General features: G+C 38.3%; 2 protein-coding genes across 2 annotated transcripts; one reads left to right on the top strand and one right to left on the bottom strand.

Moving 5' to 3' along the window:
- Positions 1–799: 799 nt before the first annotated feature.
- LOC106059664 (uncharacterized) lies at positions 800–6,394 on the top strand. The gene is made up of 2 exons (XM_013217339.2): positions 800–1,108; positions 5,537–6,394. The coding sequence occupies exons 1-2, from the start codon at positions 800–802 to the stop codon at positions 6,392–6,394; spliced, it is 1,167 nt and encodes a 388-aa protein (XP_013072793.2).
- A 6,740-nt stretch (positions 6,395–13,134) lies between these two features.
- LOC106065363 (collagen alpha-1(XIV) chain-like) lies at positions 13,135–21,845 on the bottom strand. The gene is made up of 3 exons (XM_056014302.1): positions 21,706–21,845; positions 18,655–19,260; positions 13,135–14,363 (listed from the first exon to the last, which is right to left on the bottom strand). The coding sequence occupies exons 1-3, from the start codon at positions 21,739–21,741 to the stop codon at positions 13,740–13,742; spliced, it is 1,266 nt and encodes a 421-aa protein (XP_055870277.1). The 5' UTR covers positions 21,742–21,845; the 3' UTR covers positions 13,135–13,739.
- Between the last annotated feature and the right edge of the window lie 2,113 nt (positions 21,846–23,958).

Below are 23,958 nucleotides of genomic sequence, written 5' to 3'. Positions count from 1 at the left end.
AAACAATATATAGCTATACAATCTTCACTTGACATAAAAACCTCACTAGCAGAGTGGTTAGCACGTCTACCTGATGAGGCGTGAGCCACGAGTACAAATTCAAGTCGTTCCCCCCTTTTTTTTTCCCTTACCTACTTTCTTCCCCCCCCCCCACCCCGAGTTTCCCAACTGGTGCAGATAAGTTATATGATCAAAGCGTATTGAGAAATTAAAAGCATGAAAAAGGGCTAAACAAAAAACAATCGGAAAAAATATTTCTAATCACACAGATTTATTGTTGTTGATCTAGAACTCTAGATCTATTACACATTTAATGACATGGCTGATCCAAACTGATCGAATAAACAATATATAGCTATACAATCTTCACTTGACATAAAAACCTCACTAGCAGAGTGGTTAGCACGTCTACCTGATGAGGCGTGAGCCACGAGTACAAATTCAAGTCGTTCCCCCCTTTTTTTTTCCCTTACCTACTTTCTTCCCCCCCCCCCACCCCGAGTTTCCCAACTGGTGCAGATAAGTTATATGATCAAAGCGTATTGAGAAATTAAAAGCATGAAAAAGGGCTAAACAAAAAACAATCGGAAAAAATATTTCTAATCACACAGATTTATTGTTGTTGATCTAGAACTCTAGATCTATTACACATTTAATGACATGGCTGATCCAAACTGATCGATACAATTCAACTTCGTATAAGCTTTTTGTCTTTAAAAAAAAAGTATTTGTGTTTAGGTTTTTCTTGTTACGCTAATACCAGTAGTAACATTTTAAAGAGAAGAACTGTTTTCAAGAAATGAGTAACTCCACAAGAAACTCTGACAGTTTGAGCGTTAGGACAACGCAGATTCTGAGCGAGGAGGCCTACACCATCTTCACCATAGTGGACGTGGTCATCTTGTCCGAGATCGTCTCCCTCTTCGGCATGTTCACCAACAGCATCACCATCATAGTGCTCGTCCGCCAGGGATTTCGCAAGTCGATCAACGTCAGCTTGGCGGGACTTGCTGTCTCGGATTTTCTGTCCCTCGTCTCACTGGTGTGCCTCTGCGTGGGTAACAACCCATGGCTGATACAAGCAGACGTCTCTTTCGATCCTATTGGGGTGAGTAACAGATTTTTTTAAATTTTTGTTGAGCGTAATATGATCTTATCTTATAAAATACAGACGTTACTTCAAAATAGAAGATGGTTATGTCCTACGGGTCATGCATGTAGGCCTAGTCATGCATGTTAACCAGTGACTTAAATTCTGCTAAGTCGTTAGTTTTCCTGGCTGACTCAGGCAACCCACTGAATGCTCTAATAGCACAATTGAAGAAGGAGCATTTGTACAAATTTGTCCTAGCATATGGAACGAGGAATGTGCCTTTATCTTTGTGTCTTTCTGAGTATTTTATTAAATTTTGTTTTTGTATTTGAAGATTATGGTTCAGTGTTTTATGTATAATTACTACTTTAGTCTTCTATCCTGAAGGCTTTCTAAATTTAGTGTTGCTGGAGTTTTGTTGTCTCGTGTGGAGTTTTTGATCTCCCATCGAGCGCCTCCCCAGGTGGCGGATAGGGGAATGCCCTCCAGATATGGTGGGTACCGGGGAAATAAAATACCCGGGGTGGACCAAAATCAAACCTGCTGCCTTGCAGGAAGTGGAGGGATCCACAAAGGCTAGGGCACCTTACCCGAAAATAAAGGCAGCTATCCAGAGAGCTGAAAGGGGCAGCCCCCCAGATGGTTATGCACAGGGCTAACAACTCTGTCATATAAAAAATACTGTTACGAAAGCTAATACACACAAGAAAACCCGGACAGATCTCAACGGAAAACGACCTAGGCCTGGAAAAGGACATGATTTTTGTTTTGCGACATGGAACGTGCTAAGCCTTTATAGAGCAGGTGCGCTAGCCCAACTTACTGAAGTGTTAAAGAAATATAGGATACCCCTTGTAGCCCTACAGGAAATCAGGTGGAAAGACTCGGACATTCTCAGAACCAAGGAGTATACTATATTTTATAGTGGTGGAAGCACTAACAACTTAGGTACAGGTTTTGCTGTTAAAAAGGAAATGGTAGGTAATGTCATTGGATTTAAACCTGAAAGTGATAGACTCTGCTCACTACGTTTGAAAGGAAAATTCTTCAACATATCATTTATCAATGTTCATGCCCCTACTGAAGATGCAGATGATAACACAAAAGAAGCCTTCTATGATGGACTGGAAAGAATTTATGATGAAGCGCCAAAGCATGACATCAAAATAGTCCTAGGAGATTTCAATGCAAAAATTGGAAAGGAACCAGCATTCAGACCAATAATTGGCAAAGAAAGTTTACATGAAGAGACCAACAATAATGGCATAAGATTAGTGGATTTTGCATCAGGAAAAGGAATGTCTATCAGCAGCACAAAATTCCAACATAAGAATATTCACAAGGTAACCTGGATCTCACCTGATGGCAACACCCAGAATCAAATAGATCATATACTCATAGATAAGAGACATGGATCAGACATACTAGATGTAAGAAGTTTCAGAGGAGCTAATGCTGACTCAGACCACCTACTAGTAAAAGCTAAATTTAGACAAAGAATAAGTACCATACACAATTACCAAAGAAAGAGAGCACAGCAATATGATAGTCAAAAACTCACAAAGGATCCACTTGTTGCAGAAACTTATAGAATGGCACTCCAAACACAACTGACAACATTAGAAAAGGACTGCGAAAATAACATAAATGAGCATTGGGAAATAATAAAGCATGCTATCAAAAGAACAGCAGAAGAGGTAGTTGGATTTAAACAAAAGAACGAGAAAATAGGGTGGTATGATGATGAATGCAGACAAACTATAGAAGAGAAGAACAATGCCCGAATGATAATGCTACAGAGAGAAACCAGGAACACTAGACAGCAATACAATGAAGCAAGAAGAAGGGCCACAAAAGTTGTAAGAAAGAAAAAACGGGAATGGGAAAAGTCCAAGATTACTCAAATTGAGGAACTAGCAAAGGAGGGAGACATGAGAGGAATGTATATGAAAATTAAAGATGAAAAGAACGGATTTCAAGCTAGATCACACATGTGTGAGAACAAAGATGGTCAGCTTATTACAGAAAACAGCAGGGTCATTGAGAGATGGGCTGAATACTTTGAGGAGATCCTAAATACCACTGAAGATGGAGACAATGGAGAATATGAACTGCCGCATGGGGGACCAGATCCCTTAGTGAACCCTCCAACACTCATTGAAACATCAGAAATAATTAGGACCATGAAGAATCACAAAGCACCAGGAGAGGACCAAATCACAACAGAACTAATTAAATATGGAGGGAAAGACTTACATTCCCAAATACACAGACTAATATCAAGAATTTGGGAAGAAGAAGTAATACCAACAGAATGGGAAACGGCTCTTATAACCCCAATACACAAAAAAGGATCCAAGTTAAAGTGCTGTAATTACAGAGGAATCTCTCTACTAAATGTGACTTATAAGATACTGTCTAGGCTTATAACTAAGAGACTTGGAAAATATTCAGAAGAAATCTTAGGTGACTACCAATGTGGTTTCAGACCCAACAAATCCACAACCGACCACATCTTCACACTAAGATGTATACTAGAAAAATGCCATGAATACAATATACCAATCCACCAACTCTTTATAGACTATAAAATGGCTTATGACAGTATCAGAAGGAAATACCTATATGACACACTACAGGATTTTGGAATACCCAATAAGCTGACAAGACTTATACATATGACATTAAACAACTCAAAAAGCAAAGTCATAATACAAGGAGAACACTCACGGGAATTTAGGATTAAACGAGGATTAAGACAAGGAGACGCACTTTCCTGCATGCTTTTCAATTTAACACTGGAGAGAGTTATAAGAAATATACACATAAACACAAGGGGAACTATTACTAACTACTTCAGGAGAGAAAACATGGGTCCACAACCAACAGGGACGATATACAGCCAACCTCTACAATACCTTGCTTATGCCGATGACATTGCCTTATTGGGTAAAGAAACCTCTGACATCGCTAGAGCCTTCATACAACTAGAAGAAGCATCTCGACCAGCAGGACTTGAGGTCAATGACAGTAAAACCAAATACATCACAATGACAAGAGACAATCAAACAGAGGGACAAAATATCAAAATCAAAGACCACGAATTTGAAAACGTCCAAACTTTCAAATATCTAGGAAGTACTATTAATTTCAAAAATGACCTACTAACAGAAATAAAGGAAAGAATAGCAGCAGGCAACAGGGCATTTTATAGCACCCACCATCTACTTAAGAGCAAAATGATTTCAAGTAAAACCAAGAAAATAATATACAAAACTATAATAAGACCAGCAGCAATGTATGGAAGTGAGACCTGGACACTGACAAAGACATCTGAAAATTTACTTAACACTTGGGAAAGAAAAATTCTTAGGAAAATCTATGGTGCCATACAGGATGAAACAGGGTGGAGGACACGCACTAACCATGAGTTATATCAATTATATGAAGACCCACCAATAGTGAACGAAATAAAAAAGAACAGACTACGTTGGGCAGGTCACCTTGAAAGAATGTCAGACAACAGAGGGGCGAAAATCGTATACAGGCAAAAACCAAAAGGCAGGCGACCCAAAGGCAGACCCAGAATGCGATGGATAGATGACGTGGAAGCAGATCTGAAGCAGCTTGGGGTTAGGGCATGGAGACGAAAGGCCCAGGAGAGATCTGAATGGAAGGATGTGTTAAAGCAGGCCAGAGCCCTCCATGGGCTGTAGCGCCACTGGGATGGATGGGATGGAGTTTTGTTGTTAATACAAATCAATATTTATTTTTTTAAATTGCTTAAATATAGCGCATCTTTCTTGGTTATAGCATGCTCAGTGCACTATGGCCGACTCACTTCTGTGGACCATTGGGAGGGGAGGGAGTCGGAGGAGTATCTGGGAAAAGTTTCCATGCTGCCTTATTAAATGGCTATTTTAAAAGAAAGATTTCTGGAGTCTGAACTCGAACTAGAGGTCTCGATCCTCCAAAATGGAAGGTCGACGTGCTAACCGCTGAGCTATCCAATTATTTATAACATTAGAACTTTTTATTGTTCGTTTAAATTTTTTTAGCGAACGATCTAATTCTCTACACAAAACTTATCTCCTCTAAGCTTAGCTCATTTTCTAAATAAAAATTTCGATAAATTGATTAACTAATTAGTTGTTGTTTTTTTTTTAATTAATTCATCGACAATGAATAATTGTGCAAGATTTTAACTTGATGCTAGAATGGAAAGAGTGAGAAATAACGTGAACAATATTCCACCCAGGCAGATGGAGTTAAATATAGGCTTTGTAAAAATGTGGAATATTTCGCTACGGAACAGCAAAATCACTTCAAATGTGATGGATGTGTTCCCAGATTAGTTTATGTAACTTTAAAAAAAAATAATTGTATAGCCACAGCTTGCATATTGATTCGTTTTTTTAAACTAATTCTTATTTTTATTTTCAGGTTTTCTATTTAACCACCGGCTGGCCTAACACAATCTTCGCTCGAATCACTGGCTGGATAACCGCCTACATAACATTAGAAAGGTGTCTCTGTGTTGCCATGCCTCTGAAGATCAAACGCGTTCTCACACGCAACACCAGCTTACTAATCCTGGTGATCATCTACATTGGCGTCATTGCCGGAGTTTGTCCTATATACTTTACCACTGGGCTGCACTGGAGGTATGACGCCGCCAAGAACAGGTCCATAATAGGTCTTAACTTCATCGGTGCCAACAGGGAGGACATTAAGAGAGTCGCCCTGGCCATCACCAATGTATTCTCCCCCTTCACCAGTTTCGGGCTGGTCATTATTTGCACCGCCATTCTCGGCTTTAAACTGACGGAAAAGTCCAACTGGCGGAACAGCGTCACCAGAATAGCCAGAAAGGTCAAAGGCAGCCCAGAAAAAACTGTAAGCAAAGAAAAGATTATCAGCCAAAATGACGTGAATCCCAATAATGAGAGGGCAAACTCTTGCAACGAAAACGGCAATGCAGCGAAAGTAGTTTCCCCTGTTTCCAAGGACGCCAAAGTGATCAAACTGGTAGTAGTCCTGTCATCGATCTACATTATTAGCTCCATCCCAGCGGTTGTACATTTCGTATGGATGATCCTCGACCCTCAGTACACAGTGGTCGGCCTACAGAGCAACGTCCACATCTCCGTGGCGGGAATCACTTTCCTTTTTCAGGCTGCAAACTCCAGCGCCAATTTGTTTACGTATATCTACATGAGCTCGAGTTTTAGAATAGAGTTCTACAAGCTTAGGCCGTTCAAGAAGTGCTCGCCTCATAGTGCAGACGATAATATGAAATAAGCTTGTTATTTGTTTATGTATTTATTATTTTATTTTTTAAATGCTTTTGTCTTTGACATATTTATGCCATTTTTTCTAGTTTTTTTTGTTTTTATTTTAATTTATTTTTTTGTTTATTTTTTGTGTGGATTTGAAGATAATGTATTATTAAGATGATATTTCGGGTAAATAAGGTAAGACTTATTCTTTTTGTGGTGTTTGTCGTAATTAGCGTTTAAATAGTAGATTGTAGTGGTTCTATGTTTAGTTTAGACCCCTTCTATGTTTAGTTTAGACCCCTTCTATGTTTAGTTTAGACCCCTTCTATGTTTAGTTTAGACCCCTTCTATGTTTAGTTTAGACCCCTTCTATGTTTAGTTTAGACCCCTTCTATGTTTAGTTTAGACCCCTTCTATGTTTAGTTTAGACCCCTTCTATGTTTAGTTTAGACCCCTTCTATGTTTAGTTTAGACCCCTTCTATGTTTAGTTTAGACCCCTTCTATGTTTAGTTTAGACCCCTTCTATGTTTAGTTTAGACCCCTTCTATGTTTAGTTTAGACCCCTTCTATGTTTAGTTTAGACCCCTTCTATGTTTAGTTTAGACCCCTTATGATAATATTTGGATTTTTGGCCCAACGGCATAATTTAGGCCCTACACCAGACTATGTAAAGATTGTATGTCTATATTGCTGACGGTTAAAATGTGTGTCATGTGACCAGCTCAACAACCGGCTCTACTTCCCCATCATACGTCTGCTGCCTGTCAGATTTTGTCGAGTCATCGTCATGCCCACTCTTAAAATCATTCTTGACCGGGATGTGAACTGAGATCCCTAGGTTTGAAACTACCAGCTTTATCACTCGGCCATGATAAACCATTATGTCTATATTATATAGTTTACTTTGAGCTGGAAATGTTCATGTAAGGGAGGCGAATCCAAAAATAGAAAGCTTTTTGGTGTATCCGGTATACAGAACACGGAAACAGTCACAAGCTATTTTTAACCCATTCTCTCCGAATTGACGATGCCAACGTTGATTTGACCCCAAGAAATTAAATGGATTTTTTGGATTTATAAACTTTAATTTGTGCCTTGTAAAAAGAGCATGCATTCGCATGTAATTCGATACCAACTATAACATTTTCTGATAACAAACAAACACGTTATTGAAGATTAATCACAACAGGATAGTGAAATACAAATGAGCAAATAAATGATTGCATCGGATCTAGGAAAATAATTACGGGGAGAAAGAGTTAAAGCCATATAATAATTTTGAAGTACTTTTTTTTTGTTTGCACTTTATGATCAAGCAAACTATGGGTCTGTTACATTGAAAATAATAAAGTTTGAACACCCCCATTGTCGTGATAGTTAGAGTTGTGGTTGTAGGGTTAGGGTTGTATGATCATACAGAGTTTGCAGATTCGTTTGAGAGTTCGGGGTGTAAATATGAAGTCTATATGAGTAATTGCATACCTCTGGCCTCATATTACAAATATTAAATAGCGAAGAAGTTACATAGAAGAAAGACCTGTAATAATAATAGCCTAATAATAATGATGGGAGCGAGGTGGTTGAGTGGTTAAGCGCTTGGCTTCCGAACCTGAGGTTCTGGGTTCGAATCCCGGTGAAGACTGGGATTTTGAATTTCGGGATTTTTAGGGCGCCCCTGAGTCCACTTAACTCTAATGGGTACCTGACTTAAGTTGGGGAAAGTAAAGGCTGTTGGTCGTTGTGCTGGCCACATAACACCCTGCTCGTTAACTGTTGGCCAAAGAAACAGATGACCTTAACATCATCTGCCCTATAGATCGCAATGTCTGAAAAGGGAAACTTTGCTTTACTTTTTTAATAATAATAATAATAATAATAATGACTTAAAAATGATGTTCACCAGGATAGCCTATGCCAGTATACATGCCACATGTCAACCACTAGCGGATCCAGAACTTTGGAGTGGGGGGGCGATTTTTTTCCAAACCCTAACCCTAACGCCCAGTAAACCCTTACCCTACACATAAACGTGCACACACACACACACGCGCGCGCACACACACACACATATATATATATGAGAACATGGGCGTAGCCAGGGGGGGGGTTCTTGGGGTTCAAACCCCCCCCCCCCGAAATGAAATCCCCCCCCCCTGCGGGGGGGGGGGAACGGAAATAAGTGACTGATTTTTGCTTTCATTTTGTTTATTTTAGGTGAGATTTTAATACTAAATCATCACTTACCACAGCACAGCCGAGGCAGTTTTGAGTTAAAAACCCTCTACCAGGGGGTTTTGAGTTTAAATCCCCCTACCAGGGGGTTTTGAGATTTTAAAAAAAACCTTATCAGGGGGTTTTGAGATACAAATCCCTCTACCAGGGGGCTTTGAGTTTAAAAAACCCCTACAGAGGGTTTTGAATTTTAAAGCTAAATGGGGGTTTGAATTAAAAACAAAACAAAAAAACTCCAGAGATTTCTTAGTTTAAAACCCCTCAACAGATGATTTGACGAAAAAACTTTCCTTTTCGATGATATAAAATCTAAAGCGAAATACAGACATGTAATTCCAAGAGCGTAGACAAGAAAGGTTACAAATTTCTACCAGTGGCTTGGGCTCCATTAATAAAGTGTGAATAGTCTTCTGCCGAAATTGAAAATCATTAAATGTGTCTCAACAAAGATGGCTAAGACAGATTTTAGGAGTCAGTCATAGAGATCGGGTCTAAATCAAAGAAATCATATGCCGAACTGGGAGTCGAATCCTTAGTAAGGTTGTGACAGAGCGTCGCATGAGGTTTTGCGGGACATGTTCTCACACAAAATGAATTACGCAAAATAAGAGTTGCGGAAATAGCTTGCCGGAAAATGCGCCGAACGGCGCGAGAGGGTCTAAGTAAGTAAGAATAGCACATTAGGTTTTTGAAATAAAACTTTTTAATAGCAAGATAATGCACTGTAGATACCTCAGAATATGCATTTTGTTGGCTTTCAATACCAGAAATAGTGCTCGGTGGCGGGGCTTCGCCCCGCGCTGGGGGAGCGCTGCGAACTCCCCCAGACCCCCTTGCTAGCAAGGGCAGGGAGTCTACAATAAACAATAAACGTCTTCCGAAAGGGTCAGTATGTAATAAAGATTAATTATGTACACACACACACACACACACACACACACACACATATATATATATATATATATATATATAATTTTTTTCGAAAAAAAGTCCTGGCTACGCCCATGTATGAGAATAAAAAAAGCAGCATTTCTCAACCTTCGGCGAAAAACAAAACAACTGAGGCAGCGCTATAAGGTTCTCTGGTGAAGTTCGGGGCGAAGCCCCGACGCCATAAGCGTTTTCTTGCTTTTTTCACTGCAGATACGCATTCTCCTGACAAGTACAGCTCATTATTCATCAATGGAGTTCGGGGCGAAGCCCCGACGCCAAAAGCGTTTTCTTGCTTTTTTCACTGCAGAAACGCATTCTCCTGACAAGTACAGCTCATTATTCATCAATGGAGTTCGGGGCGAAGCCCCGACCCCATAAGCGTTTTCTTGCTTTTTTGACTGCAGATACGCATTCTCCTGACAAGTACAGCTCATTCTTCACAATGTAGTTCGGGGCGAAGCCCCGACGCCAAAAGCGTTTTCTTGCTTTTTTCACTGCAGAAACGCATTCTCCTGACAAGTACAGCTCATTATTCATCAGTGGAGTACGGGGCGAAGCCCCGACGCCAAAAGCGATTTCTTGCATTCTTCTCTGCAGAAACGCATTCTCCTGATATCTACAACTCATTACCCATAAATGAAGTTAGGGGCGAAGCCCCGACGCCAAAAGCGTTTTCTTGCATTCTTCTCTGCAGAAACGCATTCTCCTGACATCTACAACTCATTACCCATAAATGAAGTTAGGGGCGAAGCCCCGACGCCAAAAGCGTTTTCTTGCATTCTTCTCTGCAGAAACGCATTCTCCTGACATCTACAACTCATTACCCATAAATGAAGATCGACGCCAAAAGCGTTTTCTTACATTCTTCACTGCAGAAACGCATTCTCCTAACCTGAAGGTCATTATTCATACTATTAAAAAACGATAGGATACCCCACGTATTTAGATTTTAGCTTTGAGGATCGCCGCCGAAAAAAAACTTATTCGATAAATATTTTTCAAGAAAACTCTAGTATAAATTGTGAGTTATAGTCCCAAATTATTTAGCAAGAAAAATATCAGATTGAAAAGGTTGGGAAAAGGTGACTATAAAAACGTTATTTGAGTTTAGAACTCATCTCAATCATGACTCTTATACTGAAAAATTTCGTTTGAATCCTAACTTTTCCAATGCAAAGTCTTTCTTAAAATACTTATGATAACTTCATGTGAAATTACAAAAACTCTGTCTGGAAATGAGAATGGCGGTATAGTGAAAACGATTAATCCTCGCTCCTTTACTAATTTCTGCTAAAGATTGCATTTGGCATTAAAGAATAGGTATGGGGCGACTCGATATAAGAATTTGATTTATAGTATATATAAATTATATTAGTGACAGATTTTTTTAATTTTGTAATTTCTTAACTATAATACAAAAAGAAAAAGTATTGATTTGTCCGATGGGGGAAATGCGATTGCATGTATCGCCCCTCCCACCTGGTACAACCCTTTTTCATTTAAATTGACTAAAGAGACTATTTGAGATTAGAGTGTGGTACGACATATTTACAATGGGTCACATATCAATACGTAGTTTATATTATATAGATATTCAACTAATTTTGTTCACAAACTATGATTTCTCCATAAAAATAGGACCGCCCCCCCCAGCACTCAGAGGACTAGAGCGAGGAGGGCAGTACATGCAATCGCCCCCCCCCTCACCCCACCGAATCGGCCAAAATACCAGAAAGGGAGAAACATAATATAAAATTTATATATTGATTCAACTAATTTTGTTCACAAACTATGATTTCTCCATAAAAACAGACCGCCCCTCCCACTCAAAGGGTTTAGGTGGGAAGGGCAGAAGAGGTATTCGTCCCCCCCCCCCCACCAATCGGCAAACAGGGAACGACATAATATAAAGATCGGTTAAAATATCAATAACAAGTTACAAGAATATAGATATTTAATTGATTTGTTAGCAGGCTGTGATTTCTACCAATAAATTGGACCGCCCCCCCCCACTCGAAAGTGTAGGGGGGAGGGGGGCGGGATTGATACCATCGCCCCCTCCCGACCCCACCAAATCGGCCAACATACTAGAGGGGGGGGCGAAATAATCTAAAAATAGGTTGAAATATAAATAATTAGTATATATTTTTAACATAAGTAATAAATTCGTATACAAATTGTGTGAATCCTATACTAAAGTTCGTCCGCCCCCCCCCCCCTTTCGGGGGGGGGGGTCGGCCGAGTGGGGGGGGGGGGCGATCGCCCCTACCGCCCCCCCCTGGATCCGCCAGTGACAATGTCAACTTTGAATGACATGGTGTCATTCTGCTAGTAGCCCACGACTTTAAAGGACGTAAATTTTGACACCTTTTTTTTTTCCTTTCAGTGATCCACTTGTCCCCCTTGCTGAATCAATAATGCTGCTCAAGCTGAGAATAGAATGGGGTCAGGGGTCATAGATCACCAAGTACATTTGTTGACAAACCATTCAATGTTAAACAAATAAGTAGATTCGTTTGAGAGGTCGGGGTGTAAAGGTGGAGTCTAAAGGTGCGAGGTTCAACTTCAGGCCACATATTACAACCATAGGCTACTTCACTTTATGATTGAACAGTATTACTAAAATTATGCAAAAGATCTAGGACCAAATTAGATTTAGAACTGATAGCTATAAGAAAGTAACAGTGATGCTAAAGAAAAGAAAGTAGGGCGCTACATCAAATATGCTGAGGCTACATTTTTCATTGTGGGCAGGCTTCAATAGGCCAGATGTAACCCGAAGGCGGTAGCTTGTTGATCACTGATTAAGAATACTTAGTATATTAACTACAATACTGCTTAAAGGGAGGGTCTAGGGTGCTCCGGTTGATTGCATTCGCGTTTATCGTTTTTCCAATAAGCCTCAGATCATTCAGTTTTCTAACTAGCGCTACAATCAATGTTAAATGATCCAAGCTTATCGAATAGTTGGCACACGTTTTACATTGCAATATCCGTGGCAGAAATAAATAGTCAATGTGATGATTAACTTGGGCTAATGGATGGAACACTAGATCTAGTATTAACTTGAAATAACTAGATCTAGCATTTGTCAATCAGTTTGCTCGTGTTGATCTGTCAATACTCACTGAAAACAAGTTCTTTAAAACCAGCTGTCTGCGTATGGAGTAGCCTAATAGGTGTTTAGAGCTAGTTTGAAATGAGCAAGCTTCCAAATTGAAATATCGTACAAATATATATATTGTTTTATTTGAAGAATTACACACAGTTACAAACAATGTTTAGTGAATAGTCTGATTATTTATAGTAGTGGGTCTTTAACAAACACGAAAGACAAATTACATTTGAGGGATCTGTACTTTCTATATCAGTTCTCAATCATCAAATTTTGTTTCACCATTTTAAAATTTGTAGAAATCTGATATTAAAAACAAGTAACATAATGTTTTCTTTTAAAAAGATTTATTTTTGCTAGAACGATTATTATACTCTTAATAACTACTGAATGATTCTCGAAAACGGCTCTAACGATTTTCCTATAAATTGTGAAGTTCATTTTTTGAAGTCAAGATCATATGTGTGGTGTGGACCTACGGGCTTATCACCAAACTAGAATCTGACTTGTAATGTTGCCTTTAGTCGTAACGACTTTGGCTCATCTGGTAAAACACTTTTTCATGTGACTGTGGACAAGATCATTAGTTATAGAAGGCATGAATACTGACCTGAAACGTCATAACTTGTGTGTATAGAGACCAATAGCTTGTTGCCAAGTCGAACAGACCTGTAACGTGGCAACGAGCTATTGGTCTAAACTGACCACAGGTTGCGACGTGGCAGGTCAGTGTTCAGGCTTTCTAAGACGATTGGTCTCCCTTCCAGTCCTCTTTTGGAGAGACATTCCCTTCCACATATATAGCAGGCTAGTTTTCGCTTTGGTGGTAGAGGAGACAGCCTTTTTTTCTTCCAGAGTTGAGCCCCATGTTTTTTCGATAACAATAGCTTTCTTGGTCGCCATCTCTCTCCGCGTAGTGCGGTCTAGGGCTGTGTCTTCCCAATATTAGGAGCAGAGTAATCGCTCTTACAAAAAGTCATCAGGTTCGTAAAGGAGGAATTGTCTTTTAAAAATAACTTTTTTTTTATGTTACTTTTTTGTCTTATTTTAATAAGTCTACCCTTCAACTTAGATGAAAATCGTGTACTAACAGTTCGATAATTTGGATGATAATGTGGTCGAAATAGAGTTTAAGTCTCGGAAGTCATTCGCATAGAACAAGTGATCCTCTATTGGCTGACTCACTAGACAACTCAGTTCGTCTTGATCTGCCTCTCCCACACCAACAGCAAAGATTTCTATCCCACACTGTCGAGCCGCCTCTGCCTGACTCACTGTGGCCTGCCTGTTTTCAGACTTTCCGTCCGTCAATAGAACAATTACAGGTGTTGCTCCTCCACGAACGCCCTTGACGAGTCTCCCGAGCATCTGATCTTTGGCAAACGCCAAGGCGGTATTGATGTTGCTGTCTCCGCCGACGTATCGAATCTTGGAAATGGCTGAAACGAGTCTGCTTTTATCCGTGAAAGCATTCAGCCGAAAAAGCATCCTAGGAAAGGTGCCGAAAGCAAGGGCGCCGACGCGGATTTGCTGCTGGTATGGCCCAACATCTAAGTGGTGCACGACCTGCTGTAAGAAGGGTAGCATGACGCTGTTAAACGTGTCGCCGCCTATGGAGTACGATTCGTCAATGACGAAAACAATGTCGGCGGCACGCCCACTGCAAGGAAGGTCACATTGGAGGCTGTCCTTGTTTTCATCATTGTAAATCTGAAGAAAGCAAAAACAAAAGTGTGTCAGAGAAATACAGCAACTAAAAAGAAAACGAAACAGTAACATTAAATCATGATCAAGGCCTCAAGACCCCTCTATCCAATACACTAACCAGTTCGAAGTGCTTATGAAAATAGGTTTCATAGCTATCTATTGTTAGTTTCAAACTTTTAAGCAAAAAAAAAGTATAAAAGGGACTAATTCAGCCTATACCGCCACATCCGTCAAGTACAATTTCTTTCATTTGTTCAATACCACACAAAATAATTAATAACCAATAATTAATTTACTAATTGTTTTTTTTTAAATTGATTCTTGCTTTGTCAGGACAAGGAATAAGTGTGCAAAGTTTCAACTCGATCCGATAATGGCTGTTGTAGAAATAACGTGTTCAAACTTTTTTATACCAGATAGATAGACAGACAGACAGAGTGAGATGATATGCCTTGTAAAAATCGCTGTTGCCAACAGTAATAGTAATGTATAACGGCTAGGCGTATTAAAAAAAAATCAATATTATTAAATAGCCGATCTGTAATCAAGCCTAGATAGCTTTCATCTCCTAAGCTATAATGCCAATGTGTCGTCGACGAATGATGGAATAGATGAGGGCTGTGTAAAAAAAAAAGAATTCTACACTAGTCTAGGCGGCTGCCACCCTACCTACAGAGATAAATAGAGACGCTCTGCGAATGGCAGAGAAGTCAGTTGGTACGTTATGGGAGACAAACGGAGAACTCCCCCGAGCGTAATAAAACATATTTATAAAGGAATTACGTCCCTTTAAACGAGTCACAATAGTTTATAGTGTCTCCACTGTTTCCAGGTGTGTGCTGGGCACATATGCTTGTCAAATAGTTACATTGTGTGAGGGGGAGAGGGGTGCAGATCTGTTTTGTATTTTTACATGATTGGGGTCATAGTGACATTTTTCAAAGTTAACAAATACACGTAGAATTTTCAAACTCAATCGCTGAAGCCCCAAATCACCCGTTACAGATAGGGCCCTCATAGACTTAGGTATACAAATAGCCGAGCAAAAGACTTCAAATTTCCTCAAACCTGAAATAAATCTTATTCAAATTTCCTCAAACCTGAAACAAATCTTATTCAAATTTCCTCAAACCTGAAACAAATCTTATTCAAATTTCCTCAAACCTGTAATAAATCTTATTCAAATTTCCTCAAACCTGATATAAATCTTATTCAAATTTCCTCAAATCTGAAACAAATCTTATTCAAATTTCCTTAAACCTTAAATAAATCTTATTCAAATTTCCACAAACCCGAAACAAATCTTATTCAAATTTCCTCAAACCTGAAACAAATCTTATTCAAATTTCCCTAAACATGAAACAAATCTTATTCAAATTTCCTCAAACCTGAAACAAATCTTATTCAAATTTCCTCAAACCTGAAACAAATGTTATTCAAATTTCCACAAACCCGAAACAAATCTTATTCAAATTTCCTCAAACCTGAAACAAATCTTATTCAAATTTCCTCAAACCTGAAACAAATCTTATTCAAATTTCCACAAACCTGAAACAAATCTTATTCAAATTTCCTCAAACCTGAAACAAATCTTATTCAAATTTCCTCAAACCTTTGACAAATCTTAATCAAATTTCCTCAAACCTGAAACAAATCTTATTCAAATTTCCTCAAACCCGAAACAAATCTTATTCAAATTTCCTCAAACCTGAAACAAATCTTATTAAAATACTATGACGCAATGGAACACTATATAAAATGAAACCAGCCCCGTACCTCATCGTTGCTTCAAAAGAAAAGTTAATTATGTCCCACAGAATCCATATGTTAATTCTATTTCATATACTTGCATAGTCACAAAGAGCACTTTTATAAATTTGTCTAAGCACATGGAATAGTATCAATGTTGTTATTTGAGATTATCCTAGTGTCATTTTGAATATTTTTTTTTGTTTGGCATTTGCAAGTTATAGTACAGTGTTTTATGTATTATTGCTACTTTACTTTTTAGTTTTCTGTCCAGAAGTATCTCTATAAATGGACTTATTTTTACTAATTGAATTAATCTCAAGTCAAATGTGAATATTTGTCGCGAGATCCTCTGAACAGAACGTTGTTTCCTATTGAACCATTTCATTGAGGCCAATAATTAAGAACAATTAGCCTCTTCATAAAACTTCATTGCCCTCTTAGTGACAAAAGAGAACATATTATTTTTGTTGGCTTTATTCTTAAGTTGTAAAATGCCACATTGAAAAATATAATTCAAGAATAGACGTGGTCAGAAAAAAAAAAGTTTTAGACAGTGATTAGTAACACACTATGGTATGCAAATAAATGCAGAAAAAAAAACAACAAATTATGACTTATAGCCAACAGGGCTTTAAAAGGGGGCATCAGTATTGGAGGTGAAAGGCTGACTAGTGTTAGCAGCTTCAAATACCTCGGAGCTATTGTCTCAGATGAGGGAAAGAAACCCGAACTTTTGGCCCCAATAGCACAGTCCACAGCAGCCCTTTCAAAACTTAAAATAATATGGAAAGACAAAGGCTTAGCCATCGGGACCAAAATCAGACTGATGCGCTCACTGGTCATGGCCACATTTTTATATGCTTGTGAGTCTTGGACGCTGACTGCAGAGCTAGACAGGAGGATCCTAGCAATGGCATTGAGATGCTACAGGAGGATCCATCACGTTCAAAGACCGCATCACAAACCAATAGATTAGAGACTGTGTTACTGCAGCGATCGGACCCCATGATGACCTGTTAACTGTAGTAAAAAAACGCAAGCTTAAAATCTATGGCCATTTTACAATATCTTCGGTGCTCGCAAAGACCTTCCTTCAGGGAAAAGTACCAGGGAAAAGAAGAAGAGGCAAACAGAGAAAGCGATTGTAGGACAACATAAAAGAATCGACGTGCCTGCCATTGAAAGAGGTTCTAACTAAGGCAAAAGACAGGGAGGAATGGAGAAAGACGGTCGACGAGTCTTGCTTGGTGCCCCAACGGTCCAACAGAATAAGGAATATGTAAAAGTAAAATGTAACATACTTTTGCATCAAACAATATTTTTAACAACTTATCGATACCAACAGAAAACAACTGGGGAAAATAGATCTATCATCTTGACGTCGCGCTGCGATTGTTGGATCTGAAGACCTCGTAGCTAACAGAGTAGCTAATGGCATAATAGCAATATACCAACAAGAAAAATAATTACGCGAAGTTTAATAGTATCAATTAGTTTGATCAGTCATGTAATTAAATTTATAATAGATCTGTGCGAATAATAATATTTTTAACAATCGGCCTCATTAACCAAAAAAAAAGAACTGTCACGTGATTATATTGATAAAACAACAGGAAAAAAAACTGTCACGTGATAACCATTGTTGATTAGAATTAGATCGTAATTTGTTTAGAAGAGATAGAGAAGCACGTGACTCAATGTTGTTTGTTTACGAGGTCCATTGTTTTTGTTTAGCGCTATTTCATGCTTTTAGCTTTATCAATACGCTAGGATTCTCTCAGTTGTCTGGACCAGTTGGAAAAATTGGGGAGAGGGGGAATAAAGAAAGGAATATCTGGGTAGATTTTAATGTGATTACTATTACTTGGTATTTAAAAGCATTAGCAAAAAAAAAAAAGGATCGACATAAATTCGAACTCGTGAATGACGTGCTAACCACTCTGCTAGTAAGGTACTTACTACTAGAGATTATATATATTTTTTTTTTCGGCGACCTATAAAGGGGACTAATCAGCTTATAACATCACTTCAGTCAAGTACAAATTATTTCCTTTGTTAGACATACCAAAACAAAGTAATTAATTACCAAAAGTTAATTAACTAATTGTTTTTTTGTTTTTTTTTTAATGTCTTGTGTTGTCAGGTAAAAGAAATAAGTGTATACAATTCCAGCTTGGTCTGGGTGTGAGAGATATAAGGTGTACAAACTTGTACAGAGTAAGCTTTGCAAAAAAAAAAAAAAAAAAAAATATAAGACATAAGAACTAATCAGACCGAATCAGGCCCTACCCATTATTGCCCTGCTTTACACTCGTTTCCAGTTCTTAGACAATTAGATTGTGCTCATAATCATCATTTATATATGATTTAAAAGTGTACTCATCTTCGTATACATGAAAAAAAAGACATGGTGCTTATAGTCCTAGATATTAGAATAAATGATAGCAATTATCGTCTTCTTCAATAGGAGAATAGAGGTTTAACAAAAAGTATTGATTGATTTATTGATTTATTAAATGCTTTTAAACAAATTAGCTCTCACCTGTTTAGAGGTTCCACAAGTAGAATCAAGAAGCGTACTTTGAAGGCTTGCTAGAGCCTGGAAGCCATTAACGTAGTACATGTACTTCTCAGCAGGAAAGTTCGCCATAGCTTTTAGCTCTCCTTCGTCCGCGTTGCCAACTCCTATAGCGAACACCGCGATCCCTTGCTGCTTACAAAGACTGGCCTCTTGGACGGTGCTTGTAGTGTTGTAGGACCTGCCGTCCGTCAGAACAATCAGTACCCGTTCGGCGTCAGCTCTCCCGCCATGCTGCGGCCCAAACATGTTCTCTCTGGCGAACTTCAAGGCCTTAGACGTATACGTCTCCCCGCCTTGGTAGGGGATGTCCGCAATGGCGCGGAGGACTTCGGGTTTCCCCAAATGAGCGTCAAGGAGAAACGCCAGATGCGGTTCGTCGCTGAATGTCAAGGCGCCGACGCGGGCTTGAAGAAAATTTGGACCTACGTCATATCCGGAAACAAAGTTTTGTATGAAAGGCAGGAGATAGCCCTGAAAATTGGAATACTGGATGGAGTACGACACATCTATAGCGAAAACAATATCGACCGACTTGATGCAAGGCTGCGCTGTAGTCTTATCTAATACCTAAAAGGAGAAAAGATTAAAATACATCTTAAAATAATCATGTATTGTGCATTATGCATATGCATTATAATGTTTATGTGTAAGTTAATACTAATTAGCTATGACGGCTCATCAGTTCTACCATGAAGGCTCTATGGTTCTATTTAGAAAAAAAAATATTTTTTTTTGTTTGTTTTTGCTATTAAATATTATTATTTTGCTGCGTATAATAATTCGTTTTGAAGAAAATTAACCGCTGCCGTTTCGATCTTGAAAGGTGGTTAATTTTTCTAGGCACAAAGTAAGTAATAACAGGTCTTTTTTTTTTTTTTTTTTTCGTTCAGCTTACGTGGGAAACTGAGTGATGAATGAGTGAGTCAGTTTAGGCCTTTTGCTAATATATAATAGATATTTCATTACGCAATAAACGGTCACCCAACTGTCACAAGAAATTTAGTTTTAACAATCACAACAGAATACAACAGCGGTCAGTGGTACTCGGCCTTTTACGGTCAGAGGGCTTAATCATTTCTTGTACGCGGTCACACTCGTGGGGCAATACTCTTCCCCTCCCTCTCTTTTCTTATCTTTTTAAATTTATTATTTTACAAGGCGAATTTCTGCACAGAGATATGGAGAGAACAGATACTATCGAGTCAGGGAAAGAATGGGGGCTGTAGTTTGGACCTGACTAACTTTAGTATATCTTCATTTATCTTATATCTATTCTAACTTTCAATCAACCGAGCCACAAACGTACCAATGAATCAAACACATCTATCTATCTATCTATCTATCTATCTATCTATCTATCTATCTATCTATCTATCTATCTATCTATCTATCTATCTATCTATCTATCTATCTGTCTGTCTGTCTGTCTGTCTGTCTGTCTGTCTGTCTGTCTGTCTGTCTGTCTGTCTGTCTACCTACCTACCTACCTACCTACCTACCTACCTACCTACCTATCTATCTATCTATCTATCTATCTATCTATCTATCTATCTATCTATCTATCTATCTATCTATCTATCTATCTGTATAGGCCTACATGTATGTCTGTCTTTCTGTATTCTATGATTCTCTCTCTGTCTCTCTCTCTTTCTCTCTCTCTCTGTCTTTCTCTCCCTCTCTCTCTTATTTTCTGCTACAGAATTCTATTTTAAGGAGTAAAACATTGTCTAAAAAAGGTTTCGGTCATTTCTAGACTTTACATTTAAAACTAAATAGGGAAGGTGGGGGAGGGGAGAGAAGTTTTTTTGCATCGCCTAGCTTAGTGGTATTAGACTAGCATTGATATTTGTTAATGATGTATAATGCCATTAACCTAAAATATAGTCTATTATTTGTTACTAATAATGATCACATTTAAAATATATTATGCTTTTTTCTTTAAAGGAAACCTCAGAATTAGCGCTATTCAATTTTAGCTTTATCATCATAGGAATCCTTGGGCCTTAGGCCTCTTTTCTTTGCCTCTTTTTCGGGCTTTATGTGCCTCTTTTATGGGCCATCTTGCCTCTTTTGTGGGCTTTTTTTTTATATGTTTTTATTTGTAAGTTATCATAATTCACAAGTATTAAATCATAAACAATTGAAAAGTGATTAACCAAAAGATATAATAATAGTAATAGAAATATTATTTAATATCAAAGATTTTTTAGCCTTACGTCTCTAGGATCGTTTGAAAATAAAAAGATGACAAAATTAACCTAAATTATAAAAAAAAAAGTGTCCCAAATGGTTTATTTGTAGGTGCATATTATATTCCCACTGAAACGCTTTCAAGACCAGCTTAAGTGCCAACTAGCTTTAACTGACATAGAAGAGAGCACTTGGTTGCATGCGGAATAGACTTGTGCGTATTATTATTATTATTATGTTAGAAACGAACGAGTATTCATTCTCTGGCGCTGCCAGGGTCGAGTTTCGCTAAAGAGAAACAAAATTCATCGTAGTCCCTTTATCAGTTTCCACTGAGGAATTTTCTGGTGATGTGGCAGGTCTGCAGCAGTACCGCCCTCTGACAGGCAACGAGGATGTTCCTAGGAATGTCAAGGGCCTTGAAGGTGTCTGTGAGTTCCGTTGTTATTATCCCCTCGGTTGATATAACAATGGGGTATATTGTTATTTTGGATGATTTCCATACAGGCTTATTATTATTATTATTATTATTATTATGTTAGAAACGAACGAATATTATTATTACTATTATTATTATATTCATACTTAATTTTGAAAACAAAAGGATCCAATATAAAAAAAAACCACTAGCCTTTGATCGTATTTAGGTCACGACGAATTTAAAGGTGATATCGGTTATTCATCATCACTTTAAGTTTTTTAAGATTTCAACGTGGCAGACAGACAGGAAGCACAAATACAATCGCAGCTTTTTTTTTTGTTTTAAGAATACTTTTTAGAAAAAAATCAAAATACAGCAGATCATATTTTCCAGGCTCTTACCGTAAATAACAGCAGTAACAATGTTACAGTGTTCATGATTTCAACTGTAACGAGCAATGACTAGAGGTAATATTTATCTAGACACAGAAGCCGATCCTATTTTCCAGGGTAGACAGAATCTGTATTAGACTGTTCCGCGCGTGAACAAGGTTTGACAAGTGGCGCACTCAGACTTTTTAATGCCGCCAGGTCACATGGTTGTGTTGATTTAACGTGTGGAAGTCGGCCCAGGTCCTTTGTTTCCCATTGCTTCGTTCTCTGAAATAATTGATTCACTTTCACATTCACTTCCTACTTTTGTATCTACCCCATGTTAAAGTCTAGGACGCTGACCGTGTGTGAAGTACTATGATGAACCAAAGAAGAAATTCTAGCTGAGGTGTTTGATTAGTTTTCTGGAGGTGTAAATTATTCGAGGAGCAATTTAAACCGTTTCAGAGGCGGGTTAGTACTTACTGCCTTAGACCAAAAGCACACATGGTATTTAGTCGACAAGAATGTATTACTGAGATTAAGTCAAAGACACCTAAAAAAAGAAATACCACTACTGTGCTAAATTGAGTTTGTGACTGAGAATTGAGTTTAGAGATTTGAGTTTTGATCTTATCTTATAAATTACAGACGCTTCTACAAAATAAAAGAAATAATGTGTCACAAGAGTACCCATGAGTTAATCTAGTCGTGATGTTAATAAAAGACATAAGCTCTACTAAGTAAAATTCCCCTTTCAGACCTTGCGATCTATAGGGGAGTCCAGGGGAGATGCTGTAAAGGTAATCTGTTTCTGTGTCCCACAGTTAACAAGGGTGTCATGTGGTCAGCACAAAGACCAACTGCCTTTACTTTTCACCAACTAATGTCAGATACCCATTAGAGCTGGGTGGACTCAGAGACGCCCCGAAAATCCCGAAATTCAAAATCCAAGTCTTCACTGACATTCGAACCCAGGACTTCAGCTCGGAAGCCAAGTGCTTAACCACTCAGCCACCGCGCCTCCGAAGCGCTATTAAGTCATTGATTTTCTTGTCTGATTCTGGCAACCCTCTCCATGGTCTAATAGCATTAGGGATAATTGGATTATGTAACAAAAAAAAAAAAAGGATGTATCTTTAAATTTTCTTGAAACGTGTCGCCAAGAATTTTAAAAACTCATCATGGACGAGTGTAGCAAATTAATTTTTTTTAATAAAATATATTTGTTTTACTCATTTAGGCTTAAGTCTAAACAGAAAGGCTATGTTTTGGTAAAACATAATTACGAATGAGAAATAAGAACTTGAACTGAAGGCCACTGAAATCAATGGACGAGCATTTTGTTAAGAAGCAGCTTCTTTACTGTCAGACAGTGGCGTAGCTAGGGTGTGGGGAAGAGGGGGAGAATTTGAAATTATTTCCCCCGGGCCCCCACTTGAGCGCCCCTCCCCCCCAAATGGGAGTTTTTTTTACATTAAATATTATACAAAATGCAGGGGCCCAAAGAGGTAAAGACAATGATGAAAATTTGATGTCAGTTGAAAAAACTTCCATTAACATGATGATAATTTAATCACTTCCGTTTTTAGGGAGCCCGGCTCGTTGATCCCCTGTTTCCCTTTTCGTTGCGAAGCCGGAACTTTCTCGGAAGTGCGTCTCCTCTCTCCCTCCAAGATGTACGAAGAAGCGCTATAATATCAACCTATAAAACAATAACATTTCTACTATTTAAAAAAATGATCGATGTCTAACATTTAATAAAAAGACACATGGGCAGTTGTAAAAGATTAACATAAGAGTTATTTCTCATGTTCCAATAATTTAAAAGGGTCTATACTTAGCTACTAGACTTCTACATTCTTGCGCTAGTACTTTCCTGCGTGGGACTATTTTTATTCGCGCCCTCGTATCTAAAAAAAAAAAAGGCATCCGTCAATAAATAAACTGTACTAACTCATGTTGTTGCATGGCTTATCTGTTTAAAGAAACATCTCAAGCAAACAATGGAACGTGAAAGTTTTACTCTTCTGTCCCTAAAAATACTAAGAATGCGCATTTTTGGTTGTATCCACAAATCGACTTACAATTAACGCCAGGCCATGTTTGGGGTAGAGGAATCTATACCCGCGCACGAATAGCACGAGACTTTCTCGCGTAGGTGATTCATACAATGTGTATAATAGTAATCAGAAAATGTGATTCAAAGCATTGACAACTATGAGATGATAATGCACAATAAAAAAAAACCCACTTTATTATTTGAAACGCATTTCGTAAATG

The sequence above is a fragment of the Biomphalaria glabrata genome, chromosome 16 (genome assembly GCF_947242115.1).
Source record: "Biomphalaria glabrata chromosome 16, xgBioGlab47.1, whole genome shotgun sequence".
Taxonomy (NCBI): Eukaryota; Metazoa; Mollusca; class Gastropoda; family Planorbidae; genus Biomphalaria; species Biomphalaria glabrata.
Note: the sequence above shows the minus strand (reverse complement) of the source record. Positions and strands in the feature narration are given on the sequence as shown.